Source organism: Rhinopithecus roxellana, chromosome 15 (assembly GCF_007565055.1).
Source record: "Rhinopithecus roxellana isolate Shanxi Qingling chromosome 15, ASM756505v1, whole genome shotgun sequence".
In the NCBI taxonomy this organism is placed as follows: domain Eukaryota; kingdom Metazoa; phylum Chordata; class Mammalia; order Primates; family Cercopithecidae; genus Rhinopithecus; species Rhinopithecus roxellana.
Window position 1 is genome coordinate 123698585 of NC_044563.1, and position 22265 is coordinate 123720849.

Below are 22265 nucleotides of genomic sequence, written 5' to 3' on the forward strand. Positions count from 1 at the left end.
CAGTGAGCCGAGATCGTGCCACTGCACTGCACTCCATCCAGCCTGGGAGACAGCAAGACTTCGTCTCAAACAAAAAAAAAAAAGTTTTGTCTTTTAATCTTCTTTCTAAAGAGATGTGATTTACACACCACCATTACAATATCTGAGTATTCTGAATTTATCTATGTAATGCTTTTACCAGTGAGTTTTATACTTTCATACGTTTTCATGTTACTAATTAGTGTCCGTTACTTTCAGCTTGAATAACTCCCTTTAGCATACATTAGTTTCAGGCAGGTCTAGTGGTAATAAACTCCCTCGGCTTTTGTTTGTCTGAGAAAATCTTTCTCTTTCATTTCTGAAAGACAGCTTTGCCAGGTGAAATATTCTTGGTTGGCAGTTGTTTTTCTTCAGCATGTTGAATATATCATCCCACTCTTCCCTGGTCTGTAAGGTCTATCCTGGGAAATCTGCTGATAGTCTTATTGATACTGTCCTTAATATAACATGCTTCTTTGCTCTTGCTGTTTCCAGAATCCTGTCTTTTTTATAACATGCTTCTTTCCTCTTGCTGTTTCCAGAATCCTGTCTTTAAGTTTGATTATAGGTCTTCATATAAACTTATTTAGATTGAATCTTACTGGAGACCTTTGACCTTCTCATAATAGTATGTATTTATATCTTTCCCCAGATTTGGGAGGCTTTCAGCTATTCTTTTTTTCAAATCAGGTTTTGAAAAACCCTCATCCTTATTTCTATAATACATTTGTTAGCTCTTTTGATGATGTCTCATAAATCCTGTAGGCTTTCTTCATTCCTTTTCATTCTTTTTTTCCCTCCTTTGACCATATATTTTGAAATAGTCTATCGAGTTCACACATTTTTTTTCTCCCACTTGATCAGTTCTGCTATTTTCTTTATTGCATTTTTTCATTTCATTCATTGTATTCTTTAGCTCCAAAATTTGTTTGGTTCTTTTAATGATTTCAACCTGTTAAATTTATCATTTTGTTGATTTATTGTTTTCCTGATTTCATATAATTGATTCTATTTTCTTGAAGTTCACTGAGATTCCTTAAAACAATTTAAATTATCTATTAGGCAGTTTATAGTCTCTATTTGCAGCTTTTAGGAAATTATTGTTCTTTTGGTGGTGATATGTCTCCTTGATTTTTCATGTTTCTTGCTGCCTTATGTTGATGTCTGTGCACTTGGTGGGGGTAGTCATCTCTTTCAGATTTTATGCACTGGTTTCAGTGGGGAAAGCCTTTCCCCTATGAGAGGGTGCTAGGCCCCTGGCTGGGTGAGGTGCAATGGTTCTGGTTCCCGACAGGACACAACAGTATAGTCTCCATGGAGTTCTGTTAGCTGAGGTCAGTGTGACAAAGATTGCAGGGATCCTCAGCAGCCGGTACCATGAATGTCCACAGCAGTGGTGAGGGCTATTGGCATTGTCAGTGGCAATGGCTGCTAGGTTCTCCCAATCTCTTATTCTCCCACCAATGAATCTTTGGACAATGGGATCTCTTTTGGCACAAGGTCTGGCTTGTGTGTCTGCTCACAGTGGCAGTGGTACCAGTGTCTGATGAGTGGCATGTAAAGCAGCCATGGAGCCAAGTCTTGAAGTATGAGCATGCAGAGGGACTACGGCTCTAGGATCCAAGGCATTAATGGCACTAGTGCTGGGATGAAGGCACTCCCACTTGCATGTTGGTGCTTATTAAGTAATGGGTAAGCCATGGAACCTGGGATAGGACTATGGGCATGAATAGAGCTACAGTGGCTCCAGGGTTAGGGGTGCCAGCTAGCTCTCTACGGCAGCTAAGTTTGTGCCCAGAGCACAGGCATGCACAGAGAGACTTTGGCTCTGGGGCCCACACGTGATCTCGCTTGCTATGGTTCTGGTGTATGAGACATGGGTACACACAGTAAACCCTCAGAGTAGGGGTCAGCAATGTGGGCACCTGTGCAACAGCCACAGCTCAGAGGTTGGGGGCATGCACAGGGATGGGAAATGTGGTGGTAGCTTCAGTACCAGAACAGCATAAGAGCACCTGATTCTTAGGGGTTATGGGAGTGTGCAGCCACATCTCCCTCTATGGGGTTCCTGGACAGGAATGGCTGTTGGTTACCTCTGTTGCAAAAGATGCCACTGTCCTCTGCAGAGCAGGCTGCTGGGAGCCACAGCAATTCACCTGTACAGCTTATACCAATATCCTCTGCATTTCTTCATTCCTAATCATCTCCTGGTGCCTCAAGTATGCCAACTTCAACAGTAATCCTTTCTGTGAATATTCTTCTTCTTCTTCTTTTTTTCCTCCAGTATGTTGCTGCAGATTCTTGAATAGATCCTTGAGAACTCTCAGGGATATTCTGGTTTGTGAATGGCTATTTTTTTTTTATGGGGAGATTAAGGCTTGTAGATCTACTACTCTGACATATTGGTGACATCACTCCCAGGACTTTCTTAAAATGCCAGTGAATAGATTCTTAAAGTGGCCTCCATTATGTTCTAATCTCGGTTTTCACATCCTTGTATGACTCCATCCCCTTAAGTGTGAGGAGGACCTGTGACTTGCTTCTAAGCAATACAGCAGTGCTCTCTTATGTCTGGGGGATATGTTCCAAGACCCCTAGTGGATCCCTGAAACCACAGACAGTACTGAACCCAATTGCCATTAATTGGAACACATTTCTGTTCATGTCTTCCACCCACAAATTTAATGCTTTTCCAGTCTTAACCAATTTCTTAACCACCCACAAATTTAATGCTTTTCCAGTCTTATGCACTGTGACTGTAACTTTTGCAGTTTGAGGTGTGACAGCAAAACTAGCACAAATTTCTTTTTCCTTCTTCACAATTTCACAGACGATTTGTTCTTATAGATCTTAGCAATCTCAGCATATAATTTATTTTCTTTCATTACTAAGCCAAGAACTTTCACCTTTTCACTTAAAGGGGACATTTTATAACTTCTCTTTGGCATATCTAAATTGCCAGCTCTTATGCTTTGTGGCCATTATTAAAATAAGGGTTACTTGAACACAAGCACTGAAATAACACAATTGATCTGATAATGAAGATGACTACTGAGTGACTAATGGGCACATAGTGCAGACTACTGGATCTTTATTCCTATATATGTTTTTTAGCTTTGTTCTGGAATTCAGTTAAGTGGCTTGGAAACAGTTTGATCCTTTTGTCTGTTATATTTAAGATTTGTTTGTTAAGACTACTAGATTAATACTCAGTCTCTGGAAAATTATTCTGTATCACGGTGACAATTATTCTATAGTACTACTACCACTATGTGTACTCTATCCAATTCCCAATCATGACATTTTCCATTCTAGCTTGTGGAAAATGTCACCTCTAACTCTTTTAGCGTAGGTCAGTCTTGGCCTAGCCTCGAGTAGTTTCCTCAAGGCATGCACTGATCAGTGCACAGATGCTTAAAGGTGACCCTCTGCATACCTCTAGTATTTTCTCTCTGTAAGGCAATCCTTCCTTCCTCTAGTAATCTGTTTTTCTGACTTGGTCTATCTGGGCTCACAGCTCCATTTCCTCAACTTGGATAGTCAACAAGCTGTTTCCCAACCTTGGAATACAGCTTGGAAACTCTCTCAAAGCATTAAGAGAAGACAACTGTAGGACTCATCTCATTTGTTTCCCATCTCACAGGGATCACTGTACCTTGTTGCATGATGTCCCATGTCTGGAAATCATTGTTTCATATGCAGTTTGTTGGTTGGTTGTTTTAGGCAGCAAGGTAATGGGGCCACTATCTTGTCTGGAGCCTAATACTTGAACTACTTCTTAGAAAAAGAAAGGCTGACTCGGGGTTAAAACAAGAGCACAGAGGACAGAGCAAAGAGCCACAGAATCTTCTCATGAAGCAGGACAGATGACCTAATCAAGAAACTGGCAATATATGCTTAATTTTAAAATTTCTAGTGAACAGTGACTGCTATACTCCTCCTATTTTCTTACTTTTCCATCAGTGTACCTACTGCAGTTAATGCATGTTTCTCTTATTATTGTGTTTGGTGAGTGTTTGTGTGGAGGGCGTGCAGATCTTATGTCTCTTAAGTTCACAAATCTTCAGATTGAGTGGAAGCACACCTGAGTAGTTTCATCTCCGTCTGGGTCTGCTTCAGAAGAGACCTAAACCTCAAGCCTAAGCCTAATGACTGACTGGGATGAAATTTTCTTGAGAGGATCTGAATATATTTTCATGTGGGATAAATATAAATTTGTGGCCAGAGGGTAAACCTGGGCCCAGGCCCCAAGATGGCACCTTCTACCTCTTATGTCTTGGAACTGTCCTTTGGAATGGTTGTTCTGGGAGAAGCCAAAGCCATATAGCAAGTCCAACTGCCATGAAATTGCTATATATGGAGAAAGTCATACTAGCTAGTCCCTAGCTGCTCCAGTCATTCTAGCCCAGGCACCAGACATGTGAGTAAAGGAGCCATGTTGAATATTCAACACCAGCATATACCATATGGAGAACAGAGGCCCTAGACATATAGCTTCAGTCATCTCCAGATGTTTAAACCACTCTAGCTGAGGCCCCAGACACCATGAAGCAGAGGCAAATCATCCAGCTGAGCCCTTATCAAATGCCTCACCTATAAAATACTAGATATAATAAAATGGCTATTACCATAAGCCACCAAGGCAGGGAATTTTTATTCACTAATGTATCCCTTACATGCAGAACAGTGACTGGCATATTAAAGACACTGAAGTATTTGTTGTAAGCCAACTTAAAAATGGTATTTCTAGATCACCTAGAAAGTGAGTGCAATGGATACAAAATAAGGTTTGAAAGTAGGCATTTCAAATTTAGAGGCTGAGGAGATGAAGAGGAACCAGCAAAGGAGACTGAGAGAATATAACTAGTAAGAAAAAAGAATAAATAAGAAACAGTGTTCTAGAATCAAAGTAAAGAAAGTGTTTCATAAAGGGGAAATGATCAAGTATGTCACGGATATGCTGATAGATAAAGATGAACACTGAGCATTAATTCTGGATTTGCTAGTGTGGAAAGTCACCGATGACCTTGATCTGAAGAGTTTAGCAGAATAATGAGGATGAAGTTCGACTTCATCCTCACTGCACTGAGAACAGAATTAGAATGGAGGAAGAGAAAACAGACTTTTAAAAAATGAGTTTCCTGTCAACTGCAGAAAGGGCTAGAGGGGAGATGCAATGTCAAGGTTTGCTGTTGATACATTATAAAAATATTTTTTGCATGCTAATAAGAATAATCCTGCAAAGAAGAGAAAAAAATAATAATACAGAGAGAAGAGGTAATTTAGTTGTTGAGAAGGGATAAAATCCAGCACATAAATGAGTGTATTGGCCCTAGATATGAACAAAAAAAAATTTTATCTGGAATTAGAAAGAGAAAAAGTAGAGTTCATAGGTATACATGCAGGTATACTGACAAGACGTGCTACAAATTTCCTTCTATTTGCTTCTATTTTCGCAGTAAAATAGGAAGCATGGTCATAATCTCAGAATGAAGAGAGGGGAGATATGAAATAGTCCTTTAGCACTGTACTCAAATATACTCGGCACATATCTCACTTGAGAACTTATCACTTTGTGCTGTAATTATTTATGTACATATCTCTTTTTCCACTACATTATAAAATAATTTAAGGTATAGGAAGTACTTTTCATTTTTGCATTACCAGCACATAACACAGTGCTCTACAAACAAATGTTTGTTAATTTGCTGATTGAATAAATTAGTGTTATTGATTCAAGATTTGGGAGCAAAGTCAAGAGTTCTAAAATAGCAATCAATAAAATACTGTCAAACATCTACTTGATATATATGCCTAAGTGTATGCTGCAAATATTCAAAAACTGAAAACATTAAACTTCAACTTATTTATGAAATTAAAAAAAAAACTACAGACAGAACACAAACATTTTGCTTTTTAACATATTAAGGAAGTAATGAGATGCTAACATAAAACGTAGAGACATGGATGAAGCTGGAAACCATCATTCTCAGCAAACTATCACAAGAACAGAAAACCAAACAACACATGTTCTCACTAATAAGGGGGAGTTGAACAAGGAGAACACATGGACACAGGGAGGGGAACATCACACACTGGGGCCCGTCAGGGGGTGGGGGGGCTAGGGGAGGGAGAGCATTAGGAGAAATACCTCATGTAGATGACGAGTTGATGGGTACAGCAAACGACCATGGCATGTGTACTATTTAACAAAACTGTACGTTCTGCACGTGTACCCCAGAACTTAAAATATAATTTAAAAAAGAGAAAAAACAATGTGTAGAGTTACAAGTTACACTGGAGTATATACCTCACACCGAATCTAGGTATTCAACATTTCATACAAAAAGGGTCAGCTTCCAAAAACCCGATAGCTGAAAAAAAAGTTACTACAACAATAATTTCCATTAAAAAAAAAAAGTAGGAGCACTCAAAACATAAAAACCCTATACTTACAAAAAATGACTATGATATGAGTTGAGAACAAATAAAAATTACGTTCCTTGGATCAATAAGGGATAACAGAAAGTCCCATACTCTCATCCAGGCATTCACACCTGCAATCCCAGCACTTTGGGAAGCTGAAAAAGGAGGATAGCTTGAGTTCAAGGCTACAGTGAGCTATGATTGGGCCACTACTCCAGCATGGGTGACAAAGCCAGACTCTGTCTCAATAAATAAAAACAAAACAAAAAGATAAATAAAAACTCTCATTACTTAAGATTTTAAGACAATCAGTACAACTCAAAACCAATGATTTAGCTACAAATTTTAACTTTCATGCAAACCCCAAACAACCCTAAAATGTGTTATTTGAAAGAGTTACTTTTAGAACCATAAAAATTCAAAGATACTATTTAAAAATCCAGAAATAAAAACAAATTTGAATCATACATATTTTCAGCATCATTTAATTCTTTAATACTTTGGGGACATTCCCTTTTCCTTTAACAAAAAGAATAGAAGTGATACTATATACCGCTAGCAGAAAATTAAGAGCTTTTCTATAAAATCCTATGAAATTAAAATTAAATCAAGTCTTATTTTTAAAAATGCAAACAAGTCAGATAATAGAAGTAACGACCATGAAGCAGACCCACTTCCCTCTGAGCCAAGGATTTCCTATGCTTTCTAGATATCCCTTCAGAAAAGGCCTTCTCTAAATTAACTGAACAATTTGGAATACCAAGAAGTAGGTAGAGAGCAGGAATGTGAGCAGATCATCGAATATATGTTTTTACTCCATGGTGACTAAAATGAAGTCCATAGAAGCAGGTGAGGAAAAAAACAACACAATCTCCTGATGTGCAGCTGTCACAGACCCAGAGCAGTCTGCTGCTGTGACTCTCTGCCTGCGACCTGAGGGTCAGTTGCTTCATTAGATGCAGTGGAAATAAAACTGAACGGGATCTGAAGAGAAATTTTAAAATGGAAGGTACACCTCAACAGCTTTTACTTTTGGTGAAGTCATATGGCTTCCACCATTGAGCAAACTGCAGTGCTTTTTTCCTCTGATCCTCAAAGCTTTCTCGGATGCCTTTCCTCCAAAGTCTTGGTTCTATATCCAGCATCCCACCTATGATTTCCTTTTAAAGAAAGAGAAAAGCACAAACACAAGCATGTATAAATAATGAAAACATAAACTACTTCTGTTTATTCTGCTATAAAATATAACAAGTAGTTCTCCATGACAACGTTCAAGCATAAATACTAGTTGAAGTTAAAAAAATGTTTTCAATTAATTCTAACTATGCAAACCGTGTGATTCTAAGAGTCCAAGACAGCCGCACCTCCTATCAAGCAATTTGTCCATTTTGTTGCTTATTAGCACATCTACTAGATGGTAACAAAGGGGAGGCAGAAAAAGTGAAATTAAACTAATTTGATCTCTATTAGAGGCTCCAGTAAACGATTTTGCAAAAATGTTAATCAACTTGCAGCAATTATTAACTTTATTGCTCAACTGCAGGTGAAACCCAGGCTAATGTTCTCTCTCTGCTGCCAAGTATATTTATAAATTAGTTTCTTCCACTATTAGCAGGAAATCTTTTTTTCAGGAAACAAAATCCTATTGTAATACTAGTCTAAGTAAACCTATTGATAGAATTAAAAATTATATATTACTTTCATTTTAAAAAATCACATTCTCAAGTCCTATAATAAATGGCTTTTTGGTTATCTGCGTATTATTTTTGATTTCCTTCATGATCCTCTTCCTGTGCTGTTAGCTATAGAAATAAATCAAATTTAGTCATGTGAGTATCCGTGTACAGAAAGACATGGGGGAGACTCCTAATGCTTAAAATGCTTAGAGGGAGGGCAGTATGGTAACAAAGAAAAAAAAACACAAAAAACAAAACAACAACAACAAAAAAACAGACTAAGGATCAAATTCTGCATAGTCAGTCTAGCTCCACTGGACTGTGTGGTGAGATCCTGCACAAAGCACATAATTTTTCAGATGCAGGTTCTTCATCTTACTTGGGGACCTACTATGCAGAAGCAAATGGCATTTATGTTGTAGGGGATACAGAGATAACACATAGTTGTCTTCAGACAGAATAGAATCTGGAGCTGTGGTGGGAGCCGTAATAATCCAGCTATGCAACAGACTGTCTCATAAAGTAGAAGGTAAGTGTCAAAGCACACCATTTGGAGACTCAAAAACAAAACAAAACAAAAATCTATTTGTTGGATAGACCAAGAGATGCTTGATGGAAAAGGGAATCTATCATCAGGGAAGGGAAATAAAGAGGGTCAACAGAGATAGTAGAAAAGAGAAATGGGGCAAATTTAGATTTAGTTCAAGAGCTTCTCAGCATTGGTCCAAATAAACAATGTAGTTTAAGAAAGCCTAGCTTATAAAAGTTTACCTAAAATTATCTATAAAAATACCAAGTTTTGTCTTATATGTACCATATAAGCTTGACTCTTGTTCTGTTATCAAAGCAGCTGTTAATGGAAAGACTACCCCCATAATCTCTTCTTAATCTCTGAACAAATCTCTGAACAAATGCTTCAGCAGCAGACTGCAGGGAGGTCTGGAGCCCACAGGCTATTTCTTAAAAAGCAAATTTTGAGGAAAATGGCTCAGTGACACAATGCTGACAGAGAAAATTTACTTTTAACTCCAAAACTGTATCATATAAACCAGAATGCATGAATAATATGTGAAGAGAAGGCAATCTCCCAGTTTAATATATACAACTTTTAAAAACTGGATATTTTACATTCTTTTTTCTAGGACCAAGTTTTTTTGTTTTGTTTTTGTTTTTAATAAATCCAGCCATAGAGTTTCTAGCTATAAAGTTCTACTGAGTAACAACAGGATTTTTCAGAACAGTGGGAAAACATTTCCTTCTAGTTAAAAAAAAATTCTGAACACCTCTCAAACAACTTCCTGTAATATGTTGCAACAGTTCAAAGATGCACGTAACTTTGTTACGCTGGTTAAACCATTAAGATCAAGAGCATTAAAAAGTGTTGAATCAAACCTCTGGAGTTGAGATTCCTCTTGAGATATTTCTACCCATTGCAGAAGATGGTCCTCTGCAGGAGATGAAAGTGGGGAGCAGGGTGGAAAACAGGGAACCCCAAGCAGAGCTCATTAAGGCCTCTCTTTTTCAGAGGGCCTGACTACATAGGGATAAATATGAGTGGAAAGGCCTGATCTACACTAGATTAAAGGCTCACTTCTAAAACTATCATTGCCCAGATTACTTTTAACTGTTTCAGTTACTGCATTAACTTTATTCCACTTCCTGACAGTAAGTAATAAAATTCTGAGATACTTTGTATACTTTAATTTAAAGACTGTACACCACAGAATATAAGAAGGCATCTGTGGCAGTGGATCAAAAGATCTGTATGCTAATATCTGCCCAGAAACTATCAGCGTAAAATGAGTCATGTGTTCTTCTTGGACTACACCCTGCTTAATTATAAACGAAGACGAGAAAATTTGTTCTCTAGTTCAACCTTGACTATATGTACCCCTAGTTCTGTCACGTACGAGCGTATTACCCTGGGCAAGTTACCTAATCTCTCTGTAGCTCAGTTTCTTCATTTGTAAAGTGAAATTTACAATAATATCCACACAATAGGATTATTGTGAGCATTAAATGAATGCTTAGCTCAGTAGCTGGCACAGTGTAAGCCCTTAATAAGTTTTAGCAATTATCATCATTCTCAACACAAGCCTGGCTGCCTCCAAAAACAACCATTATAGTAATTGTTGACACTGTCAAGAAATGTTTGGTTCCAAAGTAACATTCCTGGCTCTGTTATATACATTCCGGGATATTTTTATTAATAATTTGTTGCTAGGTATTCTCTCTCTAAAAACTAGGTGGAGCAGTACTCACCAACTTCTTTGTATACTGTGCCCAAAGTTTTTATTTCCCTTCAAAAGAAAAATGCTATCAAATTGCCAACTCTGGGATTTTATCAAATTTGTAAGCATACCTTTCCAAAGTAATGAGGGAATTTGTGCTGATCTTCAATGACATGGGCAAACCCTCCGTGAAGGCCAAAATCCACAGAGAAGTAAGGTAACCCTCTGGGTACCTAAATAAACAGACAAATCACAAATGGAATGTAGTATGAAACCAGAAAGTTATGTTTAATCCCTCCCTTCTTCTCTGGAAGGACAGTAATCTTAAGCATTCCTCAAGACAAAATGTATAAAACGAATTTCCAATTCTAGAGATATTTAAACAATGACCTAACTTTCTGAGTAAAATATCTCATTTTGGTAGCCTTTCAGCCAGATAGTTCATCATTATCTATGAATTATAATCAAATCCAACTATTTTGCTGTCCTTGGGGAAAACCAAGGGGGAAAACTATACTTTTTAAAAATGCAAATGCAGAATAATTTCCCTTAGACTACACAAATAGAGAAGAAGTCTATGCCTTCTTGTATTCTACTCACAATGCAGAACAACAAGAGGGACCTGGCCACATACTTAGAGCTCTCCCTGAATCTTTACAGTTACATATTTATCAAAGATAAATTATACAAAAACAATCATAATTTTTTATAAGCTAGTGAAGTGGATACAGCAACACTTAGTTTACCAGTCTTATTTCAAAATATCTCCAGGATTAAATCCCTACTGTCTTTTTCTCTCTCTTCCTCATTCCTTCCTTCCCTCCCTCTCTCTCTCTCTATACATACACACACACACACACACACACACACACACACACACACACACACATTTTAAACTATCTCATGACTAGGAAAAGCCATAAATTCTTGTTTTCTCTATGAAGTAAGTAAATTTCGTGTCCTGGCAAGTTTTGCTTCAAAGCCCAAACCTTGCCACTAGAAATTATCCAAGTAGGTCAATTTATAGCAACATTTCTCCTCTCTAATCCCCTCCTATAGTCTGTACTTACTTATTTGAGCATTGAATCATATGGTCCTACTTAACTATACAAATTGCGTATTGTGTCCTTTAAAAGGTACAACGTGGGAGGGCACAGTATGGTATAGTGGAGAGTGGTCACCTTAAAATCTAAGGCAACTAAAATTAGGGCTTATAAAGTTGTTCATGTTATTTAAAAAGCACAAGTAAAAATCTGTTCACGAAATAGTATATAACATTAAATACAGAGAAATGGGTTACCATTTGTGGCTTTAATTTTTCTATATTTCCACGTTTAAATATAATAATGATGTTATGACCTTGACTATTAGGAAAAAGTAAAATAAATGAGACAGACAAGGCTCCAATTGCAACTCTGATTCTTGTAAGTGTGTTATCCCAGACAAGTTAATTAACATCTCTGAGTCTCATGAAAAACATGAAGAAATGCCCTAGTCCCCAATTTGCCAAGAATATATTGCCTTAGGTGACAAAAGGGACTCTGCAGATACTATTAAGGATGTTGAAATGAGGGGATTTTCCTGGGTTTTCCAAATAGGCCCAATGTAATCATAAGGACACTAATAAGAGAGAGAGAGGAAGGTCAGAGTCAGAGAAAGATGGAAGATACTACACTCTTGGCTTTGAAGAGGAAGGAAGGGGCCATAAGCCATGGAATATATGTGGCTTCTAAGAGCTAGAAAAGGCAAATGAAAGGATTCTTTCTAGAGCCTCCAGAAGGAATGCAGGCCTGCTGACACCTTGATTTTAGCCCAAAGAAACCCACTTTGCACTTGCGATCACCAGATTTTTAAGATAAATCTGTGGTGTTTTAGGCCAATATGTTTGTAGTAATTTCTTACAGCAGCAATAGGAAACCAATATACATGCCAAGGCTCAACAACCTATGGCATATATGCCAAGATGGCACAATGAACACACTACTACTTTCACACAAAAGGCAACTGCTGCCACAAGGTTCTCTATTCTCTCCCTGCAGGCTGCAAAAGGTACAACCTGCTGCTTGCTAGAAGAGTTGTTAGCAGGCATTGCAAAGGCTCTAGTATCAAAGTGTATGTACATTTAGCACTTTTTTCTGTACTGGCCAGTCAGAGGAAATGCATTTGGAACTCTGGCATCACTCTTTAAAGGCACTGACAGAATTAAAGCAAAACTTTTTATTTATGGTAGAAAAATACAAGTATTTGGATTTTTCACTTTTATTTCAGATGTTACTCCTGACTTCTTATAAGTATCCTTGAGTTTGAAGGCCTCTGGTAAACCCACATTTTCGTGAGAAGTGTCCTTGTTTACAACATCAATTTCTAAATGTTGGATGTTTTTTCTATTGCTATAGTTATCACAAAATTAAACTTAAAATACCATTTTTTAAAGTTCAGAAAGAATTCTCATGCAATCTCACTAAAACAGCCTTGTGAAAAATGACTGCTTTCCTTGACAGTTACTTATTATCATGCAATTCCTCTGCATTGAACACTCAGATCTGTTTTTCCTGTTTATTTCCATGAACTTCACATTACACTGAAAAGAAAGCAAATGGGCCAGAGAAAATGAACAAAATGGGTGGATAAAGAGAAGCTTACCTTCATACAGCAAAGAAAAACATAAATTTGTAAAAATCAGAAAGGATTACATATACATGAATCTCTATTATAAGCCAAGAATTTACACAGTGAAAAAAAAACACCCCACCCTCAAGGATGCAGGCAAAATATTTCATGAAATTATTAAGGTCATAAAGTTTTCAAAAAAAGTACAATAAGTTTCTTTCAGAAGTAATAATAATGTTAAAATAACTCAGTATTGTTCACTTCATGTTCAAACATATTTTTATTAATTTTTGAAAAGATAATGGAAAGTTTATTAACTAAAAAGTGACCTCCTTTGGAATAATTCTTATATACTCTTCTCATTCTCACTTCCATCCACGTAATTATAAAATCTTAAAGCTAAAGGGGGCTGGGCACAGTGGCTCACACCTGTATTCCCGGCACTTTGGAGGGGGAGGCGGGCAGATCACGAGGTCAGGAATTCGAGATCAGCCTGACCAACATGGTGAAACCCCATCTCTACGAAAAATACAGAAATTAGCTGGGCGTGGTGGCACACACCTGACTCCCAGATACTCAGGAGGCAGAGGCAAGAGAATCGCTTGAACCCAGGAGGTGGAGTGATCATCACTGGGTGACACAGTGAGACTCCGTCTAAAAAAAAAATGGTAAAAGGGATCTCAAGAGATCATCTGGTTCATCCTTCATTGACAGTGACCCTCAGCTAGTCTCAGATATAATACTAAGTGATACCTTAATAAAGGCAATTGCTGCTATCTTTGAAATGCTTTAAATTTGAATATACAACTGTCATTTTTACAGGATCTGTGTTTCCTATGTTTCATAATGTTAAGATAAAATATTAAGACCTCCTGGCTACTTAATACAGGCACTCATTGAGCTTTTAAAAAAGAAACAATTAATAAGTTACTAGATAGTTCACCAGTAAGAAAATGTATATACAATATAGAAAATGAGGACTAATACATCAAATTTTTTCTCCTTTGAAATATTTTCAACTGTCATTAAAATTGTGTTGTGAAAGAATACTTAACAGCAAGAGAAATTATAACATGAGAAGTGAAAAACCTAGCACAAAAGATGTATGTACATTAAATGCCTTTTTCTATAGGCACATAAAGGAGGGAAGTAAACAGTACATTTAGAGTTTCTGTTTTGTTCTGCATTGTTTTTTAATATGTTGTCTGGCCCAATTCACCAGCAGAGAAGAGAAAATGATTGTAGACAATGTTTTACCTCTAAAATAAAACTATGTATCTTGAATAATGTAATAAAATGGAATCTTTTGACTGGAATATAATAAGTGTAATAAGGAATCCTATTAGTTATGTGACATGTAACAGGAGTCTGGCTTTCCAAAAGAAGAAATGGGGGAGAAGTATTCCAGAGACACCTATCAGAATAGGGACTGGCAAACCTTTTCTGAAAAGGACCACATAATAAAATATTTTAGGCTTTGCGGGTCATACGTTCTTTGCAGGGACTACTCAAATCTGCCCTTGTACCATGAAAGCAGCCATAAGCAATACATAAGCAAATGGGTGTGGTTGTGTTCCAATAAAAGTGCATTTACACAAACAGGCAGAAGACTGGGTTTAGAGTGCAGGGCTTGAGTTGCCAACCCCAGGAGTAGACTATAAGCTCCATCAAGTCTGGAATCTTTCTGTTTTGTTCCACCATGTACCAAAAGCATCTTGAACAGTGCCTGGTAAATATTAGGCACACAAAAAATATTTGTAGAATAAACTACTTTTTGAATAGAAAAACAAAAAGGAACCACACTTCTATTAAATCTCTATTCCATTTAATTTGTATTTCTAGAAAAGAGAAAAAATCATTACCAGACATGCTCAACTTATGTGTAACTTATACATAAAAGTTGATCTACAAATAAAGATTAAACTATGAGGTATGATTAGGCAAGTCTCCAAAAGAACCCACAATCTAACTCAGCTACTATTTTATAGTTTCATAGGAACATAATAGTGAACCTTTGTATAAGAAAAAGAAAATGAGTTCCAAATTTAAAATGGAACCTCTAGGAAAATTTTTCTCTCAGTATAATTGCAGAACACTATATTCCAAGAAGGCCCTTCTCATCACTTGTCCCACAGGGGCTAGAAAGCTCACCACAGGAGTTTTCAATGGCAGATTCTAATAGCTGCCATAGCCAATTACAGGGACTACAGTGGCAGAAGGCCAAAGGAATGTTTCAGGAAGAAACATTCATGTGAACAAATAAAAACCCCCTACAAACAAATAAGCATTTTCTAGACCAGGTAGGATAAAAATAACTTCTTCATTTGTGGAATTAGTAATTTTGCCTTCAGTCACTCAACCAAATGGTCCCTTTCTCAACTAAGACATGGAAATTAATAAACATCCTGAGCACTAGGGTGATTTCTTTTACCAGGAAAAAAATGATACTTACAGACTTTCTGATATCTTTGAAAGAGAGATCTATCAACTTCTTATTCATGGACCACTCTTCATCAGATTCCATTATGGCTTTCTAAGAAATATCCATTTGTTAAGTGAAAAAAGAACATGTAAGTAAATAAAAAGAGACAGTGTATAACAAGTAATATAACAAATTAATTATGGGGTATATTATACATAGTAGGCCATTACTCTGAACTGATTAAGGCTTTAATTTTAGATATTTAAAATACAAACTTCTTAAATTTTTAAAATCCTACCGTTAGCCAAAGATAATACTCTTTTACTCATTAACTGTTGTACTAATGAGCTCAACTTTACATGACAATCCTTAATAAGACCAATCAATTTAATATGAAACATAATTTGTGATCATAAATTTCAATCTATAGCACTACATTCATAGAAATTACTAAATAAATTCATTTAGTTTTACTGCCCTTCTTCCAAAAGGCAACAGAGTAATTTACATGCTTTCTGGCAACCAAGGACTTGAACTATTTCTGCTCATATAATGAAGAAGTAAAATTACAGGAACAAATGTGCTCTAGAAAATAAAGCCAATTTTTTAAAAGTGCAGGAAGCATAAGTCTATTTCAAACAGATAGCAACTTAACTTTGATTGTATGCAACTCAACGCTTTTATTTACCCCTCACACATTTTAAGTTTTTAATGTCAGAATTTATATAACTATAATTTGTCAATTTGTAATTTAAAAAACAAGAATTTTTTTAAATGCAGGGAGAAAATACATCTACATGGAATAAGACTTCCTATGCTAAGCAATGTAACTACTATTTATGGTAAATAAATACTTAAGAGAAAGAAAAGCCAGAGTGATAAATATAAAATAACTTCATGTTTTTACAGTACTGTTATTAACAAAGCAAATGTTAAAGATAAAATAACACTCAAATAAGTTCAATTTAAATAGAACAGATACAGTGTTATTCCCTATTTAAAAGGTACCAGTTGCTTGGCTTGACACTGTAATATATAGCACATTCAATATAAAAGCATCTTCAATGATCACATAAAAGGTTTAGTGTAGGCCAGGTGTGGTGGCTCACGCCTGTAATGCCAGCACTTTGGGAGGCTGAGGCAGGCAGATCACAAGATCAAGAGATCGAGACCATCCTGGCCAACATGGTGAAACCGCATCTCTGCTAAAAATACAAAAATTAGTTAGGCGTAGTGGCGCATGCCTATAGTCCCAGCTACTCAGGAGACTGAGGCAGGAGACTCGCTTGAACCCGGGAGGCAGAAGTTGCAGTGAGCAAAGATCAGGCCACTGCACTCCATCCTGGAGACACAGCAAGACTCTGTCTCAAAAAAAAAAAAAAAAAAAAAAAAAAAAAAAAAAAAGGTTTAGTGTAGTAAAGTGATACACCATTCTAAGAGATGACATTTCTGTCATCCCATATGAGCAAAAGTGGCTGCTCTATGTTAGGTCACATTCCTCAAATGATTCTAGTCACAATCATCTAGGACTCTACTGAGGAAGTACAAAATTAAGCACTCTGAAAAAAAAAGTATAATAATCTCTTTTCAACCAAGTTTGGTCAACACAGGACTGGCATGGGTCTTTGGGATTATCTGGCTTATTCTCTTATACCTTAATAGCACAATTCTTCACATCAAATAATCAGGTTGTCTTTAAAGATTTCTAGAAAGAAAGTAGAATTTTACCAATTCATAAATCTTAACAGATTTTATAATTCTTTTTCTTGGAACTTACAGTTCATATTAATAAATTTTATCATTCCATGCTGTCTAAACATTTTATATGCAATCTTCTTAAACCAGCTCACAAAACACTACTTTCCTTTATCTTTGGACATGTTACTATTTCATATATGGTTCTACATTCACACATCTATATTAGTCTATAAATTATAATATATTCAGGTCAGAATCAAACACATGCTATTTTATAAAAGCTCTCTGAATACGGTAAATGACACTTCGTTGGTTATGAACTCTAGCCATTATCGTATGTCCAAAATTGCATATCATGGTTAGAAATTTTCCTTTTGGCCAGGTGCGGTGGCTCAAGCCTGTAATCCCAGCACTTTGGGAGGCCGAGACGGGCAGATCATGAGGTCAGGAGATCGAGACCACCCTGGCTAATACGGTGAAACCCTGTATCTACTAAAAAATACAAAAAAGTAGTCGGGCGAAGTGGCGGGCGCCTGTAGTCCCAGCTACTCGGGAGGCTGAGGCAGGAGAATGGCGTAAACCCGGGAGGCGGAGCTTGCAGTGAGCTGAGATCCGGCCACTGCACTCCAGCCTGGGCGACAGAGCGAGACTCCGTCTCAAAAAAAAAGAAATTTTCCTTTTTACAAATAGCATACTAAATACTAAAACAGCAATAACTTGCCTCAGCAATTATAATGTGTACTATTTGTTGTTATCTTTGGCTGTAGTGTATTTCAGTAATTAGTTTTCTAGAGTTGTGACTATAATTTTGACTTGAAAGTACTTCAAAGTAAAATAATGATTTCATCTGAGAAACAGGAAATTATTATAAGTTACCATTTGATAGTATATTCATACGCCTAAATAAGCATGCTTTTAAAAAGGTCAAAATCAAAAATTTCTTCTGAGAGAAATTTACACAGCAGAGTATTTTGTGCTTCCATTTCTTTCTTTCTTTTTTTTTTTTTTTTGAGACAGGGTCTCACTCTGTCGCCCAGGTTGGAGTGCAGTGGTGCAATCACAGCTTACTGCAGCCTCCGCCTCCCAGGTTGAAGTGATTCTCCTGCCTCGGCCTCCAGAGTAGCTGGGATTACAGGCGCCCACCACTATGCCCCATTAATTTTTGTATTTTTAGTGGAGATGGGGTTTTACCATGTTGGCCAGGCTGGTCTTGAACTCCTGACCTCAGGTGATCTGTCCACCTTGGCTTCCCAAGTGAGGCACTGTGCCTGGCCTATTTCATTTCTTTATATAAATTTTGATGTAAGTATATAGGAGAAAAATACATTAATCAAGACAACAATATTTATAAAATAGCACTGTAGCAAAAAATAAGCATATATGCAAAGACTACTTATAAATACCTTAAAATAGATGGGAGCCATGTCGCCCACTTCCTTGGGGAGAGGAATGCATTCATAAACCATGTGGTACTGTTTCTTCATGCCCATATTAGTTTCCAAAAAGATGCAGTCTAATCCTTTATCTTCAAACATCTTTACCAATGATTTTCTGAACATCTGAAACAAAAGAACTAGGTAAAGAAAACACTTAAAGGCGATTCAAAATAACGCATTTTCAAGAGATCTGAAATATGAAAACTTTAATAAAAAAGTACAAATCCCTTTAAAATGAAAAATAAATAAATAGTAATATCTGAACTCTGCAATGTTATAGTTGCTTTACTTTCTAAATCTACTATATAATTTCATATGTTTAAGCAAGATTTTTTTTAAAAACTGAAACCCACTATGTATATATTAGAAATAGTTTCAGTAAAATGAGAGAAAGAAGAGATAAAAATCAAATTTAGGTGGTAAAATATGAAGAACTGCCAGAACAATCATAGGAAAACATCCATAAGCCAAAAGAGGTACTCTGAGCAGATGGGCATCCTTAAACTCAGAAATACATGAGAATTCACTCCCAATTGTTTTCCTATGCTGCATTTGTTGGTTCCCTATTTCTGCTGACCCATCACTAATAACCTTGCATATTCAGGTAGTCCTTCTATTTTCACATATAATGCAGTCCTATAAAGTATATGAAAGCCAAATACACTAAAGCTGAAAATAGGATTTTCTCTTCCCAAGGAACTAACCATTATTATACACTATATGCAACTATACATACACATATAATCAGTTGTCTTTGTGTGTGTTGTGTGCGTGTGTATTTCACACTCCTAGGCCTAAGGGGCAGCTGTTTGTAGAGGGTGATTGAACGGAGCTGAGTGGTCCAGGATGTCTGCATGCATTCACATGACACCCCTTGTAATAAAGGATGGATCTAGGGATTGAGAGAAAGGGGAGCAGGCTGAAGGCTGGATGCCAGAGCCCAGTTCTGTCCACATCACCATGTCTTACTGTGAACCCCTCAAGGTGTCTAAGAATTCTGGATGGGCACGGTGGGTAATCCCAGCACTTTGGGAGGTCGAGGTGGGTAGCTTACCTGAGATCAGGAGTTCAAGAGATCTCCTGAGATCAGGAGATCAAGGTGTCTAAGAATTCTAAGCTAAAGTTGGCCTTGTAAGATGTTATGAAAGTATATTTAAGTAGGAAGATAAAATGTATTTTATTTAGATTTGTTGGCTTGATTTATAACTTTTTAATATTTTGTTTAAACATTTTGTTTTGAGGTAATTACAGATCACATGTAGTTAAAAGAAATAATACAGAGAGATTCCATGTACCCTTTACTCAGTTTCCCCAAAGGTAACATCTTATAAAACTATACTATAATATCACAACCAGGATATTGACATTGATACAGTCAACACTGAGAGCAATTCCAACACCGTCCATAAAGATCTTGCCTGTTACCCTTTTACTTCTCTTCTTTTATTTTTACAGATGTGGTTATGCTGTGTTGCCCAGGCTGAAGCACCAGTGCTATTCACAGGTGCAATCATAGCACACTACAACCTCATACTCAGGCTCAGGCAGTCGCCCCCCATTAGCCACCTGAGTAGCTGGGACTAAAGATGCGTGCCACCATGGCCAGCTCCTGTTACCCTTTTACAGTCACAGTCATTTCACACCCTACCCAGTCCCCATTCCCCCTTCTGCTGCCTTCACCCTTAATGTGTTCCTGGTTTCTTTAATTCTGACATTTCAAGAATGTTACATAAATAGAACCATGTAATCTTTTGAGGTAGGCTTTTTTTTTTTTCCTTCAACTGTTATTTTAAGTTCAAGGACACATGTGCAGGATGTGCATGTTTGTTACATAGGTAAACGTGTGCCATGGTGGTCTGCTGCACAGATCATCCCATTACCTAGGTATTAAGCCTAGCAACCATCACCTATTCTTCCTGATGCTCTCCCTCCTCCCACCTCCCACCCACCGACAGGCTCCAGTGTGTGTTGTTCCTCATCACCATGTGACCAGGTGTTCTCATCATTTAGTTCCCATTTATAAGTGAGAACATGTGGTGTGTGGTTTTCTGTTCTGGCATAAGCTTGCTGAGGATAATGGCTTCCAACTCCATCCATGTCCCTGCAAAGGACATGATCTCATTCCTTTTTATGGCTGCATTCTATTCCATGGTGTATATGTACCACATTTTTTTATCCAATCTATCATTTATGGGCATTTCTGTTGATTCCATGTGTTTGCTATTGTGAATAGTGCTGCAATGAACATATGTGTGCATGTATCTTTATAACAGAATGAATTATATTCCTCTGGGTATATACCCGGTAATGGAATTGCTAGGTCAAATGGTATTTCTGCCTCTTTGGGGAATTGTCACACTGTTTTCCACAATGGTTGAACAAATTTACACTCCCATAAATAGTGTATAAGCATTCCTTTTTCTCTACAACCTCACCAGCATCTGTTGTTTTTTGACTTTTTAATAGTAGCCATCAGGCTTTTTTCAATCAGCATATTCTCTGGAGATCCACCCAGGTTGTTTCATGTATCAACAATTCATTCTTTTCCATTGCTGAGAGTATTACTGAAATGGATGTACCCAGTATATTTAACCATTTACCTTTACGGAATATTTGGGGTACTTCCAGTTTTTAGTTATTACAAATAAAGCTGCTATGAACATTTGTGCACAGGTTTTTGGCGAAATATAACTCCATTTCTCTGGAATAAATGCTAAGAAGTGCAAGAGTTCAGTCCTACAATAGTTGCATATTTCACATTTTAAAAAACTGCCAAACTGTTTTCCAAAGCGGTCATACTATTTTACATTTCTACCAACAACAGAAGAGCAACTCTTGTTTCTCCATATCCTGGCCAGCATCTGGGGTTGTCAATGTGTTTTATTTGACATTTTGATAGTTGTAATTTATCACTGTGATTTTAATTTGCATTTTCCTAACAGCATTTTTATATGTTTATTTGCCATCTATTAATATATATCCTCTTCAGCAAAATGTTTCTTCATGTCATTTATCCTTTTTTTTTTTTTTTTTTTTTCTGAGACGGAGTCTCGCTCTGTCACCCAGGCTGGAGTGCAGTGCTGCGATCTCAACTCACTGGAGACTTTGCCTCCCAGGTTCAGGTGATTCTCTCACCTTAGCCCCCCAAATAGCTGGGATTACAGGCGTGCACCACCACGCCTGGCTAATTTTTGTACTTTTAGTAGAGTGGAGGTTTTGCCATGTTAGCCAGGATGGTTTCCAACTGCTGACCTGAGGTGATCCACCCGCCTCAGCCTCCCAAAGTGCTGGGACTACAGGTGTGAGGCACCGTGCTCGGCCAATTTTCTAATTGGATTCTTTGTTTTCACTGTTTTGACATTCTAGATATAAAAATATTCTTTATATATTCTAGATACAAATCCATTATCAGGTATGTGGTTTGCAAATATTTTCTCCTAGTCTATAATTTGTCTTTTCATCTTCCTATCAGAGTATTTTGCAGAACAAAAGTTTTTAATTTACGACAAAGCTCAATTTATCAATTTTTGTTTCCATGGATTATACTTTTGGTGTCAAGTCAAAGAACTCTGTGTACCCAAGATCTTGACAATTTTATCTTGTTTTTTTCCCAAAAGTTTTATAGTTTTGCACTTTACACTGGAGTGCTGTGCTCCACTATACAATGGAGGGCTGTGTTCCGTTTTGAGTTAATATTTATATAAGGTATGAGGTTTAAGCTGATACTCAGTTTTTTGCTATGCATGTC

General features: G+C 37.0%; 1 protein-coding gene across 4 annotated transcripts in view; it reads right to left on the reverse strand.

Moving 5' to 3' along the window:
* The window catches only part of CWF19L2 (CWF19 like cell cycle control factor 2), a 176249-nt gene that overhangs the window by 44361 nt on the left and 109623 nt on the right, over positions 1–22265 (reverse strand). For 2 of the 4 annotated variants that reach the window (XM_030917960.1, XM_030917959.1), the window contains exons 16-19: positions 18485–18640; positions 15414–15494; positions 10483–10584; positions 6924–7604 (exon numbers count right to left, since the gene is read on the reverse strand). In XM_030917960.1, the coding sequence (XP_030773820.1) occupies positions 7461–7604; positions 10483–10584; positions 15414–15494; positions 18485–18640 (483 nt within the window). In that variant the 3' untranslated portion in view covers positions 6924–7460. Of the gene's footprint in view, positions 1–6907; positions 7605–10482; positions 10585–15413; positions 15495–18484; positions 18641–22265 lie in introns of those variants that run through there. The other 2 variants (XM_030917958.1, XR_004053602.1) reach the window with 2 other exon arrangements.